At 40.2% G+C, this 23,645-nt stretch overlaps 1 protein-coding gene across 2 annotated transcripts in view; it reads left to right on the forward strand.

Moving 5' to 3' along the window:
• Positions 1 to 10,601, forward strand: part of mle (dosage compensation regulator mle) — a 116,844-nt gene extending 106,243 nt beyond the window's left edge. For both annotated transcript variants that reach the window (XM_083134173.1, XM_083134174.1), the window contains one exon: positions 10,238 to 10,601. In XM_083134173.1, coding sequence (XP_082990299.1) covers positions 10,238 to 10,401 — 164 coding nt within the window. In that variant the 3' untranslated portion in view covers positions 10,402 to 10,601. The remainder of the gene's footprint in view (positions 1 to 10,237) is intronic.
• The last annotated feature ends 13,044 nt before the right edge of the window (positions 10,602 to 23,645 follow it).

Genomic DNA, 23,645 nt, shown 5'->3' on the forward strand with positions numbered 1-23,645 from the left:
TCAACAAGAAATAAAATTTTCAAAATGTCCTTTTTCCAATCATGTGTTTTTCTATGCCATCAGATGTTTTGATATTCCCAAGAGAACAGGTAAAATAATACTCCCATAAGTGTAATGGTAAGTTTTCTTCCCTCCTAAAACTACAGCCACCCAGCACACGGGCCTCTTCTTCTCCAGCTCGTAATTTCACAGGAGATAATTATTTAATCACAAAATACATTTCTGCGCATGGTGTGCATAATTTCCAGGATATTTAGACTCTGCTCAAGTGCCTCACATCATTTTTGCTGATTACTTTGCCTCACATCATTTTTGCAGACTACTCTGCCTCACATCATTTTTGCAGACTACTCAAGACCTCGCACTGAAAAAATGTCAGCCAAGGTTGCTGATTAAATTGCAAGCGATTCAAATACCGATACATCAGTTATCAGTTCAACCCTAATACTAAAATGTTCATATTGGTGCCCATACTTTAAAGTAGTGGAACAAATTAATCGGTACTCTATTGGTATCAGCCAATATAGGCATATCGGTAAACTTACCGATTATTTTACTGGTCCAATATATCTTATAATTTAGTGCAAAATTGTACCATTTTGTTATAATATTTATGGATAATCCATACTTTTTAAAAAAGTGAATTTCTAAATAGTATCTCTTTTGCACTGCACACCTTGAAACACACTACTATTAAAGAGGTCGAATTAACAATGCAGGTCTTCAAGGAACATTTGTAATTTTATATCAGATCGGTAGAATATCGGTTATCGCTATTGGCAAATTTCATATCGGTCCATCCATATTTTAAAGTACTGATACCGATAAAGTACCAATATAAAATTTACAGATACCGATAACCGATATTTTACCGATCCGATATAAAATTAGAAATGGTCCTTGAAGTACCTGAAATGTTCATGGATCTCCTTAATAAATATGTTTCGAGGTGACTGCAGAGGTAAAGAAGTTGAATATTTAGACAATTACTTTTTTAAAAAGTAGGGCATCGAGGTTATCCATAAAAATTACAACAAAATGGCAGAATTTTGCACTAAATTATAAGATATTTATCGATATATCGGATCGGTAAAATAATCTGTATTTTTACCGATACATCGATATGCCTATATCGGTCGATACTGATAGGGTACCGATTAATCGGTCCCATCCCTACTTTAAAGCAATATTATATATTTGTAAATATTTCTTGTAAATACTGTATTAACTTTTCTTCCTTCTCAATTTTATGCTCAAAGGTCCTAGAGGTTCTGATGATCACAGAGGTATGCTGAACATCGCACAATTACCTAATTTTTGTTTCTTTCCTAGTTTGGTGCAATTCTTTTTCTGGCAATGTTGTTAATCCAAGTTAATATATTTGATATTTCAGAAATGTTTACCCTCTTGTCACCCATAATATAAAGTTAGTGCATGCTGACCTCTTTTTTGTGCATGATGCTTGAATGCTTGCTTCTTATGAAACCTAAAAGAAACTGCACATGTAAGATGGAAGTGATTATGATAGTTATAAATTTTTGAATTTTTAAATCTCCTATTTCATAGAATTATTTTTCTGGCAAGTAAAGGTAAACTCTCGATGCAAATTGATGTTGAATTACACTTCGTAATTACTGGAAGTCAGGCAAAATACACACAAATGCAAACATGTCCATTAAAAAAATACCGGGTGATCCGTTTGGGTATGGATAAAATAAAATGGATTTGAATTTTTTTTGGTCAAATGTAATTACATGAAATATTGTATACAGAAGAATGAAAGGTGGGAGTTTTTATTTTTATACACTACTAACAGTTACTCATAACGGTAATTCAATTCATTCCACGTCTGGTGTAACATCTCTGGGGTGATTCTGTTGAAAGCCTGTGAGATTTTGAGTTTCAAATCATCAATGTCTCTGGGTTTCTGTGAATAGACAACACACTACAGCAAAACTCCCATGTTTTACGCACGAAAACACCAACACGAAAATGTTCCTATTATCACATTTATGTTTCTATTAATAGGCGAAACCTCCACCCCCTTGAACCTAAGGATTAATAATCACCGTTCCTCCACCCAAAACTCCGATTTCACTGTTGCCATCCACACCAACAGCCATAACACCACCTTCAATAACTGCTTCAGTGTTGCCATCATCCATCTTTTACCCCCCCGCTCTGACATCTTTCCGCAGGCGCTGGGAAAGGGCCTACATAACAGGCATGCACGCCACTATACCCCCCGGACTCAACCTAGCCAACCAGTAACCCTTTCCTCTCCTCCCCAAAATTACCCACCCACCTTACAGTAAACACTGGTGAAAGTACTTCTCGTGATCTATCAACTGTTTCTGGCAACACTGATTGTAGAGACGCTACGGTCAGTATTCTGTGCCTCTTCTCTTAGTAACGCCGATCTTTCTTCTTCAACTTGAAAATGCGACATAGATCGCGAAATATTGAATAATTTCTCTTCGTGTGGTAAGTGTTTACTGTCTGCTTCTTCATTAGTGTTTATCCACCCTTCTGGCACCTTTTCTGATCCTATTCCTGTGTTTTTTTGTTCCTTTTTGGATATGAACCCTTTTGTGTACAACTCACGCCAACTCTCCCGACTCCGGTCACTCATTATTTCCTTCACCAAATCTGTTTGTCACACACGTTTCTTACATTCATGCCTCTTATTAGGCCTAACTCCCAAAAGCCTGATGCCCAAACTCCCTTTCTCAGCCATGCCCCCCGATATTCAACCTAATATTCGCCCCCTAGCGAGAACTTTTGCTGCCGAACTAACCCTAACCATGTACAGATCACAGCTCCACCGGACTCGAGAACTCTCGATTTCCATCCAGTCCCTCACCAAAGTCATCCTACTGACCCCAGGCAACAACAACAACCAAATCAACACACTCTGGAACCTTTCCCAGTCCATAGCCCACAACCTCAACCAGAAACACATGCAAAAACTTTCCATTCTCTGCCGACAAGCCCTGAATGCAGGATGCACCCTCCCCCTCCCACCGCAACACCACCACAAAACTGCATGTCCCTTACTTCCAGAGCCACCCTTACCTCTACCCACTCCACCCCAACCTACCATCTCTAACCATGCCCCCCCCCCTCCCACCACACCACCGAAGAGCACCAGTCCTTGGACAAAAGATGCCCCCAGCACACTGACATTCCTCACCCCCCACCACCCACTGACTGCACCTCCGTCTTGAACCTTTCCAACCACAACCTCACAACCACCGAAATTAACGTTCTTTCCAAAGGTCTTACCTTCTCCCCAGCCGCCACCCCTAACAATTTCCGGCTACTATTTGACGTACAAACCTTCGCCCGCAGACTTAGGTGGACGTATTGTTGGGCCAAGAATCCCCCCTCCAATGCTAATCCCTCAGACACACATCCCAGTCTCCTCCAATTCTGCCCACCCTCCCCCCATGATCCCCCCTCCCTTCCCAACAACCACCCTCTTGAAAGATACATCACCTCTGTTATCAACAATGTTTCTGACAGTACATACCTCCAAAACTCCTCTTCCCACCACAATCTAACCCCAGCCCAGCACCAAGCCCTCCGGTCCCTCCGCAACAACCCGGACATCAAAATACTCCCCGCCGATAAAGGGTCCACCACAGTAGTCATGAACTCTACGTGGCGGAAGCCTCCCGTCAACTCTCTGATTCATCAACCTACAAGCCCACCACGGTTGATTCATCTACCACACACCTTGACAAAATTCGGGATTTTGTCCTCTCCCGAGGACCCCCTGAAGACCAATCCAATTCCACCATCTCCTCACTCATACCTGACAACCCCCGCACCCCCACTTTCTACCTCCTCCCGAAAATTCACAAACCGAACAACCCCGGGAGACCCATTGTGTCCAGCTACAATTCACCCACTGAACGCATTTCAGCCTTTCTAGACTCTCACCTCCAACCCCTCGTCCAAGCCCTGCCCTCCTACCTCCGTGACACCAACCACTTCCTTAACATCATCCAAAACTTACCACCCCTACCACCTAACACCATCACAACTGTTGATGTCACATCCCTCTACACTAATATTCCCCATGCCCATGGCCTCCGTGCCACAGAATCATTCCTTAACTGCCGACCTAAACCCCACAATCCCAGCACTCACTTCCTGATACAACTAGCCAACCTTGTACTTACCTGCAACAACTTCTGCTTCAGTGATCAACATTACCTGCAGATACGTGGCACAGCCATGGGTACCCGCATGGCCCCCTCTTATGCCAACCTGTTCATGGGCAGGCTGGAACAGGAATTCCTTGACTCCCAGCAACTGAAACCACTCCTCTGGCTCAGATTCATAGATGACATTTTTCTCCTCTGGACACATGGCGAACCCTCCCTCACTACATTCCTAAACCAATCACCAACGACTTCACCACCCTCAAATTCATCTGGTTCCACTCAAAAGACCAAGTGACCTTCCTAGATGTGGACATCCACATTGCGGGAGATCACTTGGAAACTTACATACATATTAAACCGACCAACCACCTCCAGTATCTCCACTACTCCAGCTCACACCCCTACCACACCAAAAAAGCCATCCCATTCTCCCTTGCCCTCAGAGGCCAGCGCCTCAACTCATCACCCTCATCCTGCCAAAACTACAACCTACGCCTGCACCAAGCCCTAACCAACCGTGGCTATCCCTCCACCCTCATCAACAAACAAATCACCAGAGCCAACTCCCACAACCGCACCAAACAACCTAAAACCAACCCTCCAACCCTGATCACCCAATACCACCCCCATATCATGAAAATCAGACATACCCTCCACTCCCTCCTCCCCATCCTGCAGAGTGATCCTGATACCAGGGACATCTTTCGGGATAAACCCAGGGTCGTCTTCCGTCGCCCCACCAACCTCAAAAACATCTTGGTCCGGAACACTCCCACCCCATCCACACCACTCCCCCCAGCTCACAGGTGCAACAAACCCAGATGCAAGACCTGCCCCATACTCATCAACTCCCCCACCTTCCCGATCCCCACAGCGGCAGGCGAGTTTACCCTTCACCCTAAGGGCACCTGCCACTCATCCAACCTAATTTACACCCTCACCTGTCAAATCTGCGGCAACTTCTACATAGGCGAAACCTCCACCCCCTTGAACCTAAGGATTAATAATCACCGTTCCTCCACCCAAAACTCCGATTTCACTGTTGCCATCCACACCAACAGCCATAACACCACCTTCAATAACTGCTTCAGTGTTGCCATCATCCATCTTTTACCCCCCCGCTCTGACATCTTTCCGCAGGCGCTGGGAAAGGGCCTACATAACAGGCATGCACGCCACTATACCCCCCGGACTCAACCTAGCCAACCAGTAACCCTTTCCTCTCCTCCCCAAAATTACCCACCCACCTTACAGTAAACACTGGTGAAAGTACTTCTCGTGATCTATCAACTGTTTCTGGCAACACTGATCGTAGAGACGCTACGGTCAGTATTCTGTGCCTCTTCTCTTAGTAACGCCGATCTTTCTTCTTCAACTTGAAAATGCGACATAGATCGCGAAATATTGAATAATTTCTCTTCGTGTGGTAAGTGTTTACTGTCTCCTTCTTCATTAGTGTATATATATATATATACTGACTGTAATAGAAACTGAATTTTGTCAATTTTCAATAAAGTTATCTTGACGATTGACATTTGGTATGTGTACTCCAATGGTTTCGGCATACAAATTATATGAATTCCAAACAATGTACAATCGTTTTATTCTCCTTTTCCTCCACATTCGCGTGCATGGTACGGAGTGCCTCCTAAGGAGCTGATCACTTTAGAGACTGAAAACACGCCAGATAAAAGGCACGAACGCCTCTGTTTTCACAGAAATAGTGTAGATATTTTACCTAGTGCTTTCCCACCCATAATTGCATAAGCGGTTCTTGAACTTACCTAGACCGCGGACCCCCTTCAGAGATCACTCAGTAAATTGTATAATTTTCGTTCTCTCATAGTTCATTCTTAGCATTAAAGAGTAAATGCTCTTGTCGTAGTATTTTTCCGAACCTTTGTATAACACTGGGAGGGTTTCGCAGGGGGTTCGCAGACCACAGTTGAAGAACCGCTGGCATAAGTGAAATAATTCAGAATTTTAAAAAGACCACACTGAGTGCCGTCACGTGGATTACAGAGGGTTAATTTTAACTTTTTCCATTGGAATTACATTGTCAAACTATCAGTTTTGCTTTAAATTGTTTATAATTTCACGTGAGATCGCCATTTAAACATAAAAATCCATTTCTCCCTAGTATGTATTTAAAAATTGTGAGAAGTATACATTTTGCCATTATTTTGAAATTCAAACTAAAAGGGATATTTGGATAGTTGTATTTTTTGATTCGCTTCATTTTTTATATGTTGAAGTAGGTCATGAGAAGTGAATATTGTGCAATTTTGAGACTGAAAAATTTTTCCCTCCTGTAGAAAATGTCAAAGTTCAAGGTCAGACTGCCCATTTTTCATGAAAAGTGAAACATGGGTAAGTTCTGAGTGCTGTATCTTTGGAAATCAACAACATCACAAACTTTTGTTTTGATATACTCTTAATATAAGACTGGTTGCTTATATACATTCAATTGTTTTGATGGAACATTGTTGCTTTTCATTGTTATGCAGCAACAAAGAGGGTCAAAATGCAGTTTTTTGCCTGTTTTCGGCCCTTAATATCTTGGTTAAGCAACAGTACCCCAAAGATTTGTTTACTGAGCATTGAAGCTCGCTATTAGGACACGCTATCTGATATAGCACATTACTGGGATATTGATGCTGTTAGCAGATATAACCCTTTGAATACTCAAAATTTGCTAAATTCACATCTTTAGAATTAGGCCTATCTCAAAACTGCATCAAGGTAAAAATACACTAAGTATCTCAACTTGTAGGTCAATATATGTACTAACACCAGGAAATGAAAAACTTTGAGGCCTCGTCCCATTTTTGAGAAAATAATTTTTAAAATGTTAGGAAATTCGAATGTAAATTATCACACTTCCTCCCCTATCATAAAGTAGAACAGACCTTTCTCTTACTTTTCTTTGTTCCAAATGGAACAGCCCATGTCTTGACAAGTTGTGGGACACTTTTCGTTTTTCTTTCTTTGATGGATAGCATAGTGGTAACGTCGCATCCTTGTAATCAAGGGGTCCCAGGTTTGATGCAAGGTTGAGGCACAAGTTGTTCGGATCCCACTTTAAACTCAAGTCATCAATCCCGATTAGCTTTCCTGTGAATAAAGTGGGCTTAACAACAAAGCTCTATATACAGTGGCGTACCAAGGACTTTCAGAAGGGGGCGAGGGGCTATACGTTTTTTAGTAGGCAGCCATCTATTTGCCATCTTTTCCTGCCTTTGACATTCTTTTTACTGGGCCAAAGGAGGGTTATTATCCCCACCACCACCACTACCCCCCCTTATGCATGCCTCTGTCTATATTGCAATAAGAGTATGTTTGTAAACGATTCTGTATTATTGTACCAAATAAAACATAACTTTCTTGTTATTAAATAACTTGAGATTCCCAGAAGAAACCAATTTCAATTGAGGTAGGCCTAAGAGCGGACCTTCGTGATGGAATGGTTACCACAGCAATCCACGATGACAGGGGTCCCGGGTTCAAATCTCAAGTCTGGGGATGAATGATTGTTCTTTCTGAGTGTCACTTCATCGATTTCATAATATCATCACTCGCCCTCTTTGCCATGATTAGTAAAAAGTGACAGAAAGGTGACGTAAAATAACCCAATATCAGGCAATCAATCTCAAATAGGCTTAGGAAAAGTAGAAGGGAAAAATTTGTCAAGGTCTCAAAATTGCACAATATTCATTTCTCATGACTAGAGACCGGATGTTTAGGCACTAAAAACATATAAAATAGGCAGGCAAATAAGCACTTATAATTTTCAAAATACGCATTAAAATACAAATAGGCAATAAAAAGGCAATTAAATTTAACTCAAAATAATGAAGATAGACATACAGAAAGAAATAGGTGTTTAAAAAATATAGAAACATACCTGTACATTCTTTATAGTTGCTTAAAATAAACCAGGAGCTCATCATTAGAGAGAGACAGCAGTCCAATATTGTACTTAATAAATCACTACAAACAGGAGTCACGTCAGCCCAAGATTTTCCATTGCATAATGGCTACACACAATAGTCTGACAAAAGAAATTGTTGGCTACTCCCAACCAGTACGCAAATTATTTAAATATACACTTTATCACTGCACACAGGGTTTCAGTTAAAAAAATTTACACTATATATTCCACACAGCAGTTCGAACTAAGAATCTGTTTAAATGCATTTCAAGTTTGTACTGTACGGTTTGGCAGTCTCTGAATAAGAAGCACTAATTGTGGTTGCACATCACAACAAGGTATTTCTTCAGGTGATCAACCGACAAGTTATGTCTGCGATTGGACAACACATTTTTTAGAATTGAAAAATATCTTTCAACCTCCACAGATGTTACCGGAGCATACTTAAAGCACGCGAGAACATGTGGATGTAACTCAGTTTGTATATTTTCACCTTCCAGAACTTGTTGAATTGCCCTTAATTTGTTCAAGTCCTTATTAGCTGCAATAACTCGCTAACTGTTATTTTTAAATTTCTTGGAAGCATCGGAAACTAATCCTGGGAACAGGAAATTGTATGCACAGAGTTCAGTCATGTCCCAATTTGAAAGAAAATGCCTAAAATAGGCAATATCTGGCATTTATGAAATAATATAGGCAATATTGTATAAAATAGGCAAAATTAAATTGCCTTTAAATGAAGCTAATCCCTCCCCCCTGGCCTTCGCAACATTCGTTTTCATCATATCTCTAACAGGAAAAAATAGGCATTTTGCCCAACATCCGGTCTCTACTAATGACTTACTTCAACATATGAAATAAAGAAGACAATCAAAAAATACAACTATCTCACATTGATCGAATTTCAAAATAATGACTTAATTTCCTGGATATTCACACACTGCCAAAGTTCTGCATGGCATTTTTGCAGACTGCAAAACATCCAATATACACAATATTGACTAACATCTGTATCAATAGAGCTACATAGTCATGGTGAAAATATCAAAATTTCAGTAAAACTGGGCACATTTCGGAATCAAAAACCAAATTTAAAATGGCATTTCATGTTCAAATGGTGAATAGAATCTCAAATTTGAGTTAAAAACTACACTTATTACACATATTAAACACTTCCATTCTAATAACACATTTATGTATTATCAGAGTATTAAGTTTATTCCTTTGCAAAAGAGTCCATTTTTGTTCCTCAAATTTTTACAACACAATTAATCATGATGGATGCGGTAAACGCTGTTTAAGAATTACTTAAGTAATTTTGTACTTCCACGTTGCACAATTTAATGGTTATTTACGATTAATTTCGAAGAGACTCTGTCTTCATTCACTAAGGATACGCCGAAATTTCACGTAAGTAAGAATTAATCAGTTTTCAATGATATTGCATATCTCTCTCAGGATAATTGAGAATTCAAAGTGCTTCACCAGTAAGTAAAGTATACATTTCATGTTTTACGAGTTTATTCTGCATTTTGCAATTCCTTTCTTATCATTTCATGATAAAACCTTACACCTTTCAAGAGTATGATAAATGCATACAACATGTTACTTCACAATTCTTTGTTTCTGTCAGAAACAAAATACACATGTCTCTGAAGCCAAAGGGATCAAAGAACCAACTTGAACAAATCTAAACTTTTCATCTCCAAATGTGGAAGTTTCGAAGTGCAAAAAGCACTGTTGCTATGTGTCCGATTTTTGTCCAGTCGTGACACATTCTGCTAACATGCAGCGTTCGCTTGCAGTTCAAGGATAGAGAGAGAGAGAGTCTGAGACTCATTAACTTTTGCTACCCTGTGGCGACTGTTGGATTTAGCCATGCCTTGATGTTGTTTGGGTGCCATTTTGCTGCCAGGTATAAGTTTGGCAATGCTGAATACCACAAAAATTCCCCCTCGCCATGGCGACTGGACCAAGCTGATTGGTTCAAGGATTCATGTGACCCTCCTTGCCTTTCCACAGAAAAAGACAAAAGTAGAATTCCAAGTTGGTTATTTGATTGCTTGGGCTCTGGGTATCAATATCAGCTTTGCCCTAGTCATTGTGATAATAATCGATATTTGTGTCCTTCCAGGGACAGACCGTGGCTACTTTGGAGGTAGAGGTGGTGGTGGTTTTGGAGGTGGGTATGGAGGTGGAAGGGGAGGAGGAGGAGGCTATGGTTTTGGTGGCCGTGGCAATTTTGGTAGAGGAGGCTACGGTGGACGAGGTGGCTATAGAGGAAGAGGAGGCTACTAAGACAACTGAAAAGATTTTCATCCTGTGAAGTATTATCTGTTCTTTCTGTAACTTATGTTGATAGTCTGCATCATACTTATGTTCATAATTTTACTATCACAGAAGCATTCCTTCATGCATTCATAAATATATTAATTTCATTGCTTGTATTGAAATTGTGACATTCAATATATGTATACGTGTGTGTGTGTTGAAACAAATTTGTATTTTTATTTATAATTATTCCTTTTTTCCTTGTGAAATAACATTGTGAGCCAATAGCAATTTGAATTGCTACTACTACAGGGTGGCTCAAAAAGTCACTTAACTCCCCCGGTAGGTGACGATCAATCCTTGGCAGGCCAAGGGGGAACCACATTGATGCCACCCACGCTGTCGGCGGCCATCTTGAATTAAACTTCAGAATTTTAAATAGGAAGTTGTGATATGATATATCAAATCAGGCTAGAATTTCACGAGAAATGCAATGATGAAGGTTTTTTCGACGTCTCTTTAACCAGTAAAACGTTATGACTGAATTCTTATACCAATTTGCTCCTTTTCAAGGTGTTAGAAAAATGCCTTAAAATTTGTTTAGCGCGTCGGTAACGCATCTAGATCAAAGTGATGTCTAGGGAGAGAAGTTCGCATTCCATTGCACACTATTTTAATGGGATACATCCACGAAGAGCTGCACATTATGAATGGTTGTCGCAAACAATTTACAGTGTGTTGCTTCCATTGAATGAAAAGTTCTTCACAGTGACAAGGCTAGCAGGGGACCTGTACATCCACAGTAAATCCGAGCACGCCAGAAGGATGAAGAATAATGAGTTCCTTAACTTTTTCATTACGGCGGTACGATTATGTAACACAGGGGATGAAACGAAGAGCAAGGAAGAATGGATTATTAATGTGGGGAAAAAGATTGGATATAATGAGTGCGATCTGAATAGAGAAGCTGCAAAAGGGATGGAGAAGAAAAGGATAAGGAATGTGTGAGGGGGATGAAAGAGGATAAGGAAGAAAAATAGTATATATCCCATATTTCAATGGAGTGTCCGAGAAAATTGAAAGGGTAGATAAAGAATACGCATTCTCGATCTCGGCCATTTTGGAGGTAATGTGATCAGCACCACATTCCGGCAGCCTTTAACCCCCAGGGTTGCTAGCAGGTACTCATTGATATGAGGCTGAGTGAACCCTGGAGCCCCCAGAAAAAATCCAATCAATTCCATTCCGGGAATCGAAGCTGGATCTTCATGAAAAACTAAATATGCTGACCGAGGCAGTAATTTGTTTTATTAAAAACATAAACTAAAACGTAACGTTTCAACCTTCTAGCAAAGTCTTCATCAGACTCTGTGTCAAGTACAAAAGTAACAAGATACACAAAAAGGGCATTATGTATACACAAACATTACTCCCTCCAGACTATTAGAAAGTTGTCAGGAACTTTCTAGCAGGTGGCTTTCACTTTCCAACTGTACTTTCACCTAAAAGGCTAAACATAATTACTTTCATATAGAATGTGAAGAGATATTCTTAATATCTCATGCTCTTTTTCCATCATTTTTCTCCCTTCTCCTCTTTCTCTCTTGTCCTTTCCACTCTTTCTAACACCTTCTTCCATTCTTTGTTTAACTTCAGTCCCCCATTCCAGTTCATTGTGTCTTCTTCACCTTTCTTCTCTATTTCCTTGACTTCCTTCCATTTTCTCACTAGCATTCTCTTCTCCCTTCCTATCTGCTTAGCGTCATCCCACTCTGTCATATCCTGTTTCTCTCGTGTGTTTAAATATTGCATTTCTCTCTCTCTTAAGTCGTACATCATCCCTATGTTGTTTCAACCTGTCTTTCAGCCTTTTTTCGTTTCTCCTATGTACACACACTGACATTCTTTACATTTCACTTCGTAGATAATCCCTTCCTCTTCCCTGTTCTCCTTTTTCTTGCTTGTATTCTTCACCATTCCTAAGATGCTTCTCCCTCCCTTCCTGTAAGTTTTATTATCTATGACTAGAAAGTAATTTTGTTCTATTACTTCCATAAGTATATTAATGTAGATCTCTACTACTTAATAGTAGTAGTGGTATTATTATTAATAACCCAGAGGTGGACACCCTTCGAAAGGGCCTGGGCCTATCTCCCGGCTGCCAGTCTCCCTCCCACAATGCTACCTAGAGGTGTGGAGATCTTCAACCGGTAATGGAGTGATGTGTGATTAGCATATCGAACCCCCAGCCGTTGTAGGAGATTGCCGAGACTGCGTTACTTTCAGTAGTAATTAAATTAATTATATACAGTATTCTGTCAAAAAAGTACCGGGAATTGTTAAATTAAAAGCACAATTTTCATTTATTCATCAATATTTATTTTGTAGCCTTCAAAGTTAGCCCCATTTGATGCAACACACATATGCCGGCATTTTTTCCAATCTTGGAAACACTTTTTATAGGAGCTTTCTGGTATGGCTTTCAGCTTTTTCAATGATTTTTTGCTTTATGGCTTCAATCGAGTCCGGGTACCCCGGAGCGGCAATTTTAGTTTTGGGAACATAAAGAAGTCACACGGGCCAGATCTGGTGAATATGGTGGTTGATCGATGGTATTTATTGTGTTTTTGGCCTTAAATTCGGTCACAACTGCCGCTCTATGCGATGGCGCATTAACGTCGTGGAAAATCCACGAATTGTTCTTCCACAAATCTAACCGTTTCTGACGGATTTTCTCACGCAAACGCTTCAATACGACCAGATAGTATTCTTTATTGACCGTCTGTCCTCTGAAACGAATTCATGATGCACCAAACCATGAATATCGAAGAAAACAATGAGCATCACCTTGACTTTTGAGCGACTTTGACGTGGTTTTTACGGTTTCGGCTCGTCTTTTGTCCTCCATTCTAATGACTGTTGACTTGTTTGCATGTCAAACTCATAGACCCATGTCTCGTCACCAGTTATGATGCGTTCCATGAATGTGAGATCAGAATTGGCGCCATCCAGCATGTCTATTGGGACCTGCTCACGGTACTGTTTTTGAAGAAAATTCAGCTCTTTTGGAACAAGCCGTGCGGCGACACATCTCATGCCCAAAATATCCACCAAAATCGAACGAACACTCTCATGAGAGATGTTAAGGTCACTAGCTATCTCTCTTAAGCTGGAATGGCAATTATCAAGCACAATTTCCTTCACTTTTTCCATGTTTTCATCGGTTGAAGAGGTCGAAGGTCATCCAGAACGAGGCATGTCTTCGACGATCTCTCGGCCCTCCTTGAATGCTTTATACCACTCGTAAGCCTGTGTTTTTGATAAAACTGATTCACCATAAGTCTTTTCTAACATTTTTAGCGAGTCAGGACACGAAATTCCGTTCGCAACACAAAATTTAAGGCAAGCTCTTTGTTCAATAATTTCCTTCATTGTAAAATTCGTGATGCACTACTGAAGTGGACTGATTCAACCAGCTGCTGTAAACAAACTGGTTGACAAATCGCGCTCATGTTTGGCATAGTAATTAAGTACAGTGCTACCAACTTACGGAATAAAAGATTTTTAAAAAATCATTAGCGCGGGCCTTTTTAATTACAAATTCCCGGTACTTTTTTGACAGAAGGTAAGTAGGGATATTATTAATTAATTATGAGTATTATTAATGAATGAATTAAATAATGTGAATTTGGAGAAAGTTTTAGAAATACCCCCTTGATGAAATCCTGCGTACGCTACTGCCAGCACAGCAGACGGTACATCAACAATCGGTGTTACTAGCAACTAAAATATGATCATCTGCTAAATGAACTGTGGATCTACAATTTTTAAAATTCAACAGAAGAAATTGAATTATATTTCCAAGTGAAATTCTTGTACTGATAGATTTTCAGTGGGTTTTTTTTTTTACATATATTATAGTAAAAAATCTCCTGGTGACGCAAATTCTCTTGGATATTTAGACAATTCTTTTTTACACAAAATGTCTTCAATATTTTCAACGTCGGTTGCAACACGTGAGTGTCTGTGCGTGAGATCAAGGGATATGTCTTTCCTTAAGGAATAAATCGATAACAAAAAAGTCTGGGGGGCTCTTTAGACACAACTATATAAATCGTTTCATGATTAAAGTTTTGCGAATTACTCACAAATTTAATATATACAAGGTCCATTCAATAAATAACCGGAAAAGTTGTATAAAAAATCAAAAATACTACCATTTTTGGTGTTTCTTTGTTATTTTGTGGTGGCGTCCTAGAACTATTAACAGATGGACCTGGCACGCCTACCTCGTGAATAGGGTGCTGGGAATCAGTTAAACAAGATGGCAGCACCCTTGCAGATTCGCACCAATTTGGAGCAGCGAAGTGTCATTAGATTTCTGTTAGCTGAAGGGTTGAAACCAATCTAAATTCACTGTCGGATGGCAGTGCAATATGGTGAAATCTGTTTGAGTCTAACACAAGTGTACGAGTGGGCAGATATTCAAAAAGGGTGTAACAAGTGTTCAAGATTCGCCATGTCCAGGATACTCTGTCTCTGCAGTCACGGAGAACAACATTGTGAGAGTTGATGAGTTGATACGGAAAACCAGGCGTATTACGGTGAGTGAGATTGCATCAAAGATGAACGTTACTGTTGGATCAGCCCACCATATTGTTCATGACGTACTGATGTTCATGACAAAACGCGAAGAGCACAGCAACTGTACTGTGTCATCTTTAAAATCCCTTCTGCCGCACCATCCCCAACAACGAACTGTAAAATTTCTTCGTGAGTATTGGGCAGGGACGGCAACAGGGGTGGGCACCCAAAAATTCCTGTGTCCACCCGATTGCCCACCCAATCAAATTCAATACATATATACAATTAGGGAAATGTAAACGGTTCTGTAAGTATAGGCTGATTCTCACTGAATGTATATTTTACTCGTGAATATTGTAGATACTAGAAAGTTCACAAGTTTCAGTTCATCCCACAACAAGCTTTGCTGTCATTTGGCGAAACTTTTCGCTAATAAATAAGTTTACAAAGATTAGAGCAAATATCTTGTTGAATGAAATTAATTTAAGCTTTTCTTTCTACTTCCTTAATTTTGTCATTGGAAAGGAACTCTCAGAACTCTTATTTAAAATGTAATCTAGTGAAAACTGCTATGATTAGAAGCTATCAACAGGTATAGTAAGTTTTATGAGATACTCACAATTATGAGGTATGTGTATATGATCAAGATTTCATCAGGATTTAGGAAGATTTGGAGGGTTGCAGCTCCCAACTTTCAATGGAAAAAAATTGCTTTCAAATCAACCATATATTGAAGAAAAAAAATATATTAGGAATGTGGAAGTATAAAAAGTATAACTAACCATTTGACATGACTTGGGCTAAAGGTTATAGACTAACTGAAACTGTGCACAGATGGGAATGAGTTCTTGATGTCAGCACTGGCCCTCCACATAAATCTCGGCCTGATCAAAGTAATAAACAAAAAGAAACCTCATCTTTGCCTTAATCGCAATGATGAGTATGAATGATGATGATGAAGGGACACTCACAAAAACATCCATGCTCAGACTGGGATTCGAAACCGGGACCCCTGGCATCATAACGCACTGCAATAGCCATTCCGTGGGTAATTTGATGTCACTTGCCACGTCCTCGCACGTGAGCATCTACCAGCTTAGCACAGGGTAGAAACAATGAGATACGTCTGGGTACAGATCAGGGTGACTAACACTACGAATATATGGAAAGAAACAATAGATTTAACCCACTATGGAGGGTACAAATTCATAATATATTCTTGAATAACATGTACAAATACTAGAACACTTTGGAAATCTTTTCATACAATAATTTTTCTTCTATTTTATTTCTTATTAATTGCAGCCAATTTTCTTCTTTGGACTACTTCTTCTTGTAATTAATAAGGCTTCTTCTTACTAAAGCATCTTCCTCTTTGGTCTTCTTCTTCTTGTAATTATTAAGGCTTCTTATAATTATTAAAGCATTTTCTTCTTATATTTACATCCTTATTTACAAATTTCTGATGCTACTTAAGTTTCTTCATCTATGTAACATCACCCTTTCCTTATTCTTTATTTACATCTTTTGGTTTGTTCATTGGTCTTACTAATGAACCCTTTAGATCCTCGCTGTATTGATTTTTATTTGTACGTGGATCATTATATACACTTCCCTTTGTACAGTATGCGCCAAAATATACAGTACTGAAATTAAAAGACTTAACATTACATTGTTGCCATCTGCGAGTTTATTTATCCTGAAAGAAACACTAACATACACACTATTAGCGAGTTATAACTTCCTTTTCACTACTAAGAACACGAGCGGCTGGAGCTATGCCCCATCGACAAACGCAAATGCACGTTCGAGGTGCGCGAGTTTCAGTACTGTATATTTTGGCGTATACCGTATCTTTGTATATACTTCCTTATACAAATTGACAGAAATATTAAGAAAATCTATCTCCCAGATAGACAAAGAAAAAGGGGTTAGTTAAAGATCGCCGCCTGGCCGGCGCTAACCTTAACTTGGAGCTGCAATAGATGCACCTACCAAAAGTGCTTGGGTGCCTGCCATGAAATGGTGCTACACCTGGGGAAAACAACTCAAAAGCCGCACGAAACTCTCAGCTCGTGGGAACCGAAATAGACTCGGAATCATAATTACTATTCGACTTCTCTACTTTTATATAAGGTAGTGTCTGCTGCCACGTTCTTTTTCTGCCGGAACCTCAAAAGAGATGCATGTGGCAGCAAACTCTGTCTTTGTTTTATCGTGATTTCATCATGCTATGTATGCAATTACGTCTGTAACACATACTGTGAAGTTGTAGCGCTTACTTTCACATAAATGTTTTAAGATTAGGTCCCTTAGCATTTTTCTAATAATAAACCTAAATGTTCTCGTAGTTAGGTTAGGTTCCGTTAGCATTAAAATAATATCGCTAAAAGTTTCTAAAAAAAAAGGTTCTAAATTACCTGTACATTCATTCCCATTAATCATAAACTTGCATTTTTCTCGTCTTCATCTGTTCTTAAGATTTGTAACATCCTTTTAGCAGACAAATTACGTGGCAGGAGCAAATTTGACGCTTATTCTTACTGCTGACACGTGCATGGCAGCAGACTCTGCCTTTATATAATGATCACTTATGCTATTACTGAATATTATTTACCCTTTCCACCTTATTTATATCCTATTATTGTGCTAAGTTCATTTATTTCTTTCATTATAATTAGTATTAATATCTACAATCATTATTTCACCACATCAGCGCTTTCCTCCTCCTCCTTTCACAACGGCAGATGTCTTCTTGAGTGCTGCCATCTCTGGCCCACTTTCTAAACCGCTTTATGCATCATCAAATATATGCGTCGTTCTTTTTGCATGCTGCCATCTATGATCATCTACCTCAAACAACAGTGCAGTTTGTGTACAGTGGGATCCATGAGTATTACCGTGCAAATTGTCCATCACCGTGTTCGTGCACTTTATTTGACCCAATAAGAGCTTCAAGAATTAAAAGAAAACTCAAAACAAGCTGTTGACAACTTCTGCACCAGCATACATAAAAATCCATTGCTTAAAAACACGTAGGATGTAGGAGAAAAATTAATCAAAATAGTCATGGACAATTTGCAGGGCAATTCTCATGGATCCCACTGTACGTAACACACTTTCTTTATTCTATCACCGTTTTTTTTACATAACTGTCATTTTCAAATAATGCAAAGTTTCTAAAATTACAATTTTTAATTTGTTGTAATCATGGACGTCCGCAGGATTTTTCCCAGGGAGGGGCAAGGAAGGTATTTTTTTTCCAGGGGGGGGCAAACAAGGCACATTTTATCCAAAAAGTGTTGTTCTCTAAAAAAACATTGCTTAAATTTGAATTTATGATGTTCATGCAATAATTAACACATATTATTGTGGCTAAAATGAAATTATATGTGTGAAATACATCATTTTTGGTTGACTTTCATTTTCCAGGGGGGCCACGGCCCCCCCTTCCGGACGCCCATGGTTCTAATTAATCACAACCATACCGAGGTGGCCAAATTTTAATGTAACAGTTTTGAAGGTTTGGAAAATATTATAGTAAAGTGTGTTCCAAAAGTAACGCAGGATTTAATTTAGGGAAGAAAAAACATTTCTTATATTTAACATTATTAAATGTGGAAGAAAATATCTGACAAAATGCCCTCCACGATGCATTTGACACTCGAATTCTTTTTACAATATTCTGAATCACTTTTTCGCATAACTGTGGCTCAATGCCATCGATAGCTCATTGGATTTCTGCTTTCAATTCAGGAATCATCGTTATCTTCGCAGCATAAACTTTGGACTTAATGAATCCCCAGAGGAGAAAAAATCGCACTGTGGGAGGTCGCACAGTTGTTTCATTTGGGCCGCTTCTCCCATCGAAAATGTCAGGTAATTTGCCCACAGTTTCCGTACTTGCAATGAATTTTAACGATCGTCACTTGCTCATTTACTAACCACAATGTTTTTCCTACAACATGTGACCTCTCAGCAGGGTGCCAACCCTGCGGGGAAAAAATGGCGCACAATTAAAATCCTGAGTTACTTTTGGGACACCCTTACTGAACTGATGTAATTAGTGGCTAGTACTACTTACAAGTTCTCTTCCAACATATAAATTTACACTATCAGTCATGCAGTTCTTATGATTAACTTGCATGAATTTCAAAGAAGGTGAAGGTAGGGGTGGAAAGAAACCTTGGCTCGAGGGTGTCAGAGACCTATAATGAGGCAGCCAAATTAAATAAAAAATTAAATAATCAGGACAATAATCCAGGAATGTTTTTTTTAAAAGTCCACATGCTCAAATAGGCTAATTGTTACCGGATATTCATTTTAAACTGTAATCCTAACGAGTGAGCATTGGCTTCCACTAGGGATTGAACCCAAGACCTCTTAATTATAAGACGAGAGCGTTTTGCAAACGGAGAGATGATATACAGAAAGAACTCCGTCAACCGTATCATTTTATCATAACAAAAGATCCGTCCATTTCAGAGGTGGATTACACTATTATTATGATTGGCCCATGGACGTCCGCAGCATTTTTTTCCAGGGAGAGTCAAGCATGGTAACTTGTTCCAGGGGAGGCAAACGAGACATATTCCCCCTCAAAAAACACTTATTAAAATGGAAGCTATCATGTTCCTGCATCACCCTTACAATAATTAACATAAATTACTGTGAATGAAATGAAATATACATGTGTATATGTATAAATGTATATGTGTGTAATGTATAAGTTTATAGTAAGACCCATTTTCCAGGGGGGGCGTGCCTGCCTTCCACCCCTTCCTACCGGACACCCATGGATTGGCCTGAGATTTAAACTATCCCCAGGCGCATCCAGAAAGTAAGTTTCCCTGGGGTCGTGCACAAAAAGGAAACATTATTTCATTCAATGCAATGATTTATTGCCACAGATACAACACTTGTCCCGTTACTTGTCAACATATTTCCGCCGGAATTCAGACACTTGTCATAACATGGGATCAACTTCTGTATACCTGCATCGCAGAAGTCCGCGGCCTGGGCGCAGAACCACTGTGTGTCAACCGTCTGAACCTCTTCGTTGCTGTGAAAATGTTGACCGGACAGGAACTTTGTCAGGTGCAATAACAGGTGGTAATCACTGGGAGCGAGATCCGGGCTGTATGATGGATGATCGAACACCTTCCAACCGAACCTGTCCAGAAGGGCTGCAGTGTGCCTAGCCATATGCGGCTTCGCATTGTCGTGGTGCAGCAAGATCACCCAGGCACTGAGCTTACCGCGTCCCTTATTCTGAATGGCTCGTCGCAATGTCCCCAGTGTTTCACAGCAACGGTTAGCGTTCACAGTCTCACCTCTGGGCAGAAACTCGATGAGCAGATTGCCATGTCTGTCCCAGAACACCGTGCACATCACTTTTCGCGCCGACACAGTCTCTTTCAACTTCGTCCTGCATGGAGATCCACTGTGACGCCAATGCATGGACTGCTGCTTGCTTTCTGGAGTGCTGTATGCAACCCACGTTTCATCCCCTGTGATGATCCGGTTGAGAAAATCGTCATCATCATGGTAACGCTGCAGAAATGTCAGCGCCGTGGCCATACGTTTCCCTTTGTGTTCGGGCGTCAGTTGTTTCGGCACCCACCGGGCACACAATTTCAGGAACAAAAGGCGTTTGGTAACAATGTCGTGCAACAACGACCGTGAAATCTACGGAAAATATCTGCTGCTGAGTCCCGTGATCGTGACGCGACGATCCTCCAACATGCACTGCTGCACCTGCTCCACAAGTTCTGCCATAACGGCCGCCCACTGCGCTCGTCGTTATGCACATTTTGCCGGCCTTCAGTAAATGTCCTGCACCAACGACGCACAATCTGATTGCTCATGACATCTGGCCCATACACCTGTCACAGCTGACGATGAATTTCGGTCGGTTGTATGTTTCGTGTGTTCAAGAACTTGATATCCGAACGAACCTCGCACGCGGCGGGAGATGGAATAAGAGCCGCCATGTTTCATCGATGCCGCGACGCTACTGAGGACTTTCAGGTCGCCTCTTCTATAGGACATTCACTAGCCAGGGCATGTACCTCTCACGCATGCGCAAAACCGGTTTCAATACGCATGGCCTGCCACCTGTGGGCGAGTGGGAAACTTACTTTCTGGATGCGCCTACTTTCACGTACGGACAAAAATATTTGAGACTTAGTTAAAAGCACGTCGTTGTTCGCGGAGTTATCTGTTTTGATAAAAAATGATACATTGTGGAGTTGAAATTACTACCTCAACTTTCGATGTGCTTTGGACTGTCGATACTTTATTTGTGGAAAGTAATCAAAACTGATTTGACTCGTTATATTTGAAGTTGATTTTCTGCTAATGTTGACCAATGGTGACGGTGAGGTTGAATGGTAATTAGATGAACGTCACGAAGGGACGAACACAAAACACCAAAAAGATTATCTTGACTGCGGTTACAGGCGCCAGAGACTTAGGCCGTGTCCGAAAGGTGCAAGAATGTACGTGAAGCGAGCATCCTCCGAGTATGGTCTTGGAGTGCGGTCTTCAAGTCGTGGACTGGAAGTGGAAATCTTTCGAATTGTACTTCGACTGCAGCACCAAATAAGATCAGTAGATAGAACTGAGGACACGTTGTTTCCCTCGCGTTTTAAAGACTTGTTTATAACCATAGAAATCACATAGCATTTTCAAATGTTCGTAAAAAAGGTGAAGTGTTCCCCTGTGCTTAGCACCACGCCATGTTCGTACACATACATTTACACACATTACAAGAACTTTAACCAACAACTTGCTGACCCATAACGCATATTTAACCCGTGTTGCTGGCTTTCTATCTCCGCGATTCAAAACAAATGAACAACGAGTGTGGATATCACGTGACCTAGTCACCAAGCATCTGTGCTGAGAGATGCGTACTTGCGTCCTTCTGTTCTTGGCGCTTTCGAACTTTACTAGGTGACGTCACTTCCGTCAAAACCATACTTCAAGCAGAGCGTATAGAAGAGAAAGTGTGTGCACTTCGTTTTCTTCCCGTAAGCCAAGTGAATAGAGCGGTTCCCCACCGAAACACTGGCAGCACCTTCGCTTGCGACGAGCGTCTTCTGCTTGCAGTGCGGCCGCGCTTTATGTAGAGCGTTGTGTTTTGTTGTTCTAGAATAACATTGTGTACTTTTATTAATGACAACGTTGTTACGTTATTGAGTTTAGTGTCGTTAGATTTGTGATTCATCAATTGTGACTAGTTTGTGTTATGTTCAACGCATTCTTATTGTGTTTGAAACAGCAGCGAGCGAAAACTACAAGATACCTACGTGTTTCGTACCCGGCTGTAGATCTGGATATGACCGTTGTTCTTCAGGCAGAAGACATTTTTTTAGGCCACCTAAAGACAGTAATGATTTCTCAAAATGGGAGAGTGCCATCCCTAGAAAAGATAAAAAACTAAGTCATAATTGCTATGTGTGTGATATTCATTTTTCCACTGACCTTTTAGTGAAAGTGGATTCGTTCATAGTGGATGACGATACAGTAGAAATTCCACGACAAAGGTGGAAATTAAAACCAGAAGCACTTCCTCATATATTTCCTAATCTGCCCAAATACCTCTCTAAGACAGTTAAGAAGCGAAAATCTCCCATGAAAAAGCAATCCTTGCGAACAGATGATAATGAAGTTAGTACTCTTCGCAATGTATCATTAAGCTTATCAGTCGAGGATGATTTACTTCACACTGCGGATGCTAGCAATACAATAGCATTGCTAAAGAAAAAACTTAAGAATCAGAAACGCAATTGATTTAGAACGCAGAATAATCTAAAGGTCGCACAGGCTAAATTAAATTTGCTTGAAAAAGGCGTTAAAGATGCTAAATTAAAGACAACGCTCACACAGTCAAAGCAGTTCGCGTCTTTTAGCAAAAATCAAAAAATTGTAATTGATACAACCTTAAAGAAATGCCAACTGAAAAGTAAGACAGGAATGAGATACAGTTCTGAGTTTATACTGGATTCTTTTCTTTTAAAAATTAATTCCACCAAGGGGTATTCGCGATTAAAGCCCCTATCACACGGAACTGGATTTCTAGTTGGAATGCTCTAGTTGACACTGGACTGGCTACCCATTTGCTAGTTTTCGCCTCACACGGTACTTGTTATACCGTACTTGTCGATAGTCTTTCGTTCCCATAATGGCGGCCGCGCGAGATGTAAACAACGTATCACTTCACACTTTTAAAATACGATAACTATTCAACCGAGAGGAATATCGCATCGCATTAAATTGTTTTAGGTAGAGAGGAATGGCGCTGATAAAATACATACTTTACAACGTTTACTGTACACGTATGGAAGAATATTTTACCTTTTTCAATTGTAAACATGCCTTTCGTGTTGTATGCACTCGGAAGTCACAGACAAAAAAGGCTACTTTCCAAACTCACAGAATATCTTCACATGGCCAAACTTTGCTCTGATTGGCTGTTCCACAGAATCTAGTCGAAGAAGTTAGTAGCAATTAGAACATGTCATATTCCTCCAAACCAGTCAAGCAGTCAGCCAGGCGGCCATGATTACTACCCAGAAAGTCAGTTCATCGCCAACTAGGGCATTCCAACTAGAAATCCAGTTCCGTGTGATAGGGGCTTAAGATTACCACCTGAGCGCTAGTGTCGCTTCCAATATGGCCGC

The sequence above is a fragment of the Lepisma saccharinum genome, chromosome 13 (assembly GCF_977018435.1).
Source record: "Lepisma saccharinum chromosome 13, izLepSacc3.1, whole genome shotgun sequence".
NCBI classification, from domain to species: domain Eukaryota; kingdom Metazoa; phylum Arthropoda; class Insecta; order Zygentoma; family Lepismatidae; genus Lepisma; species Lepisma saccharinum.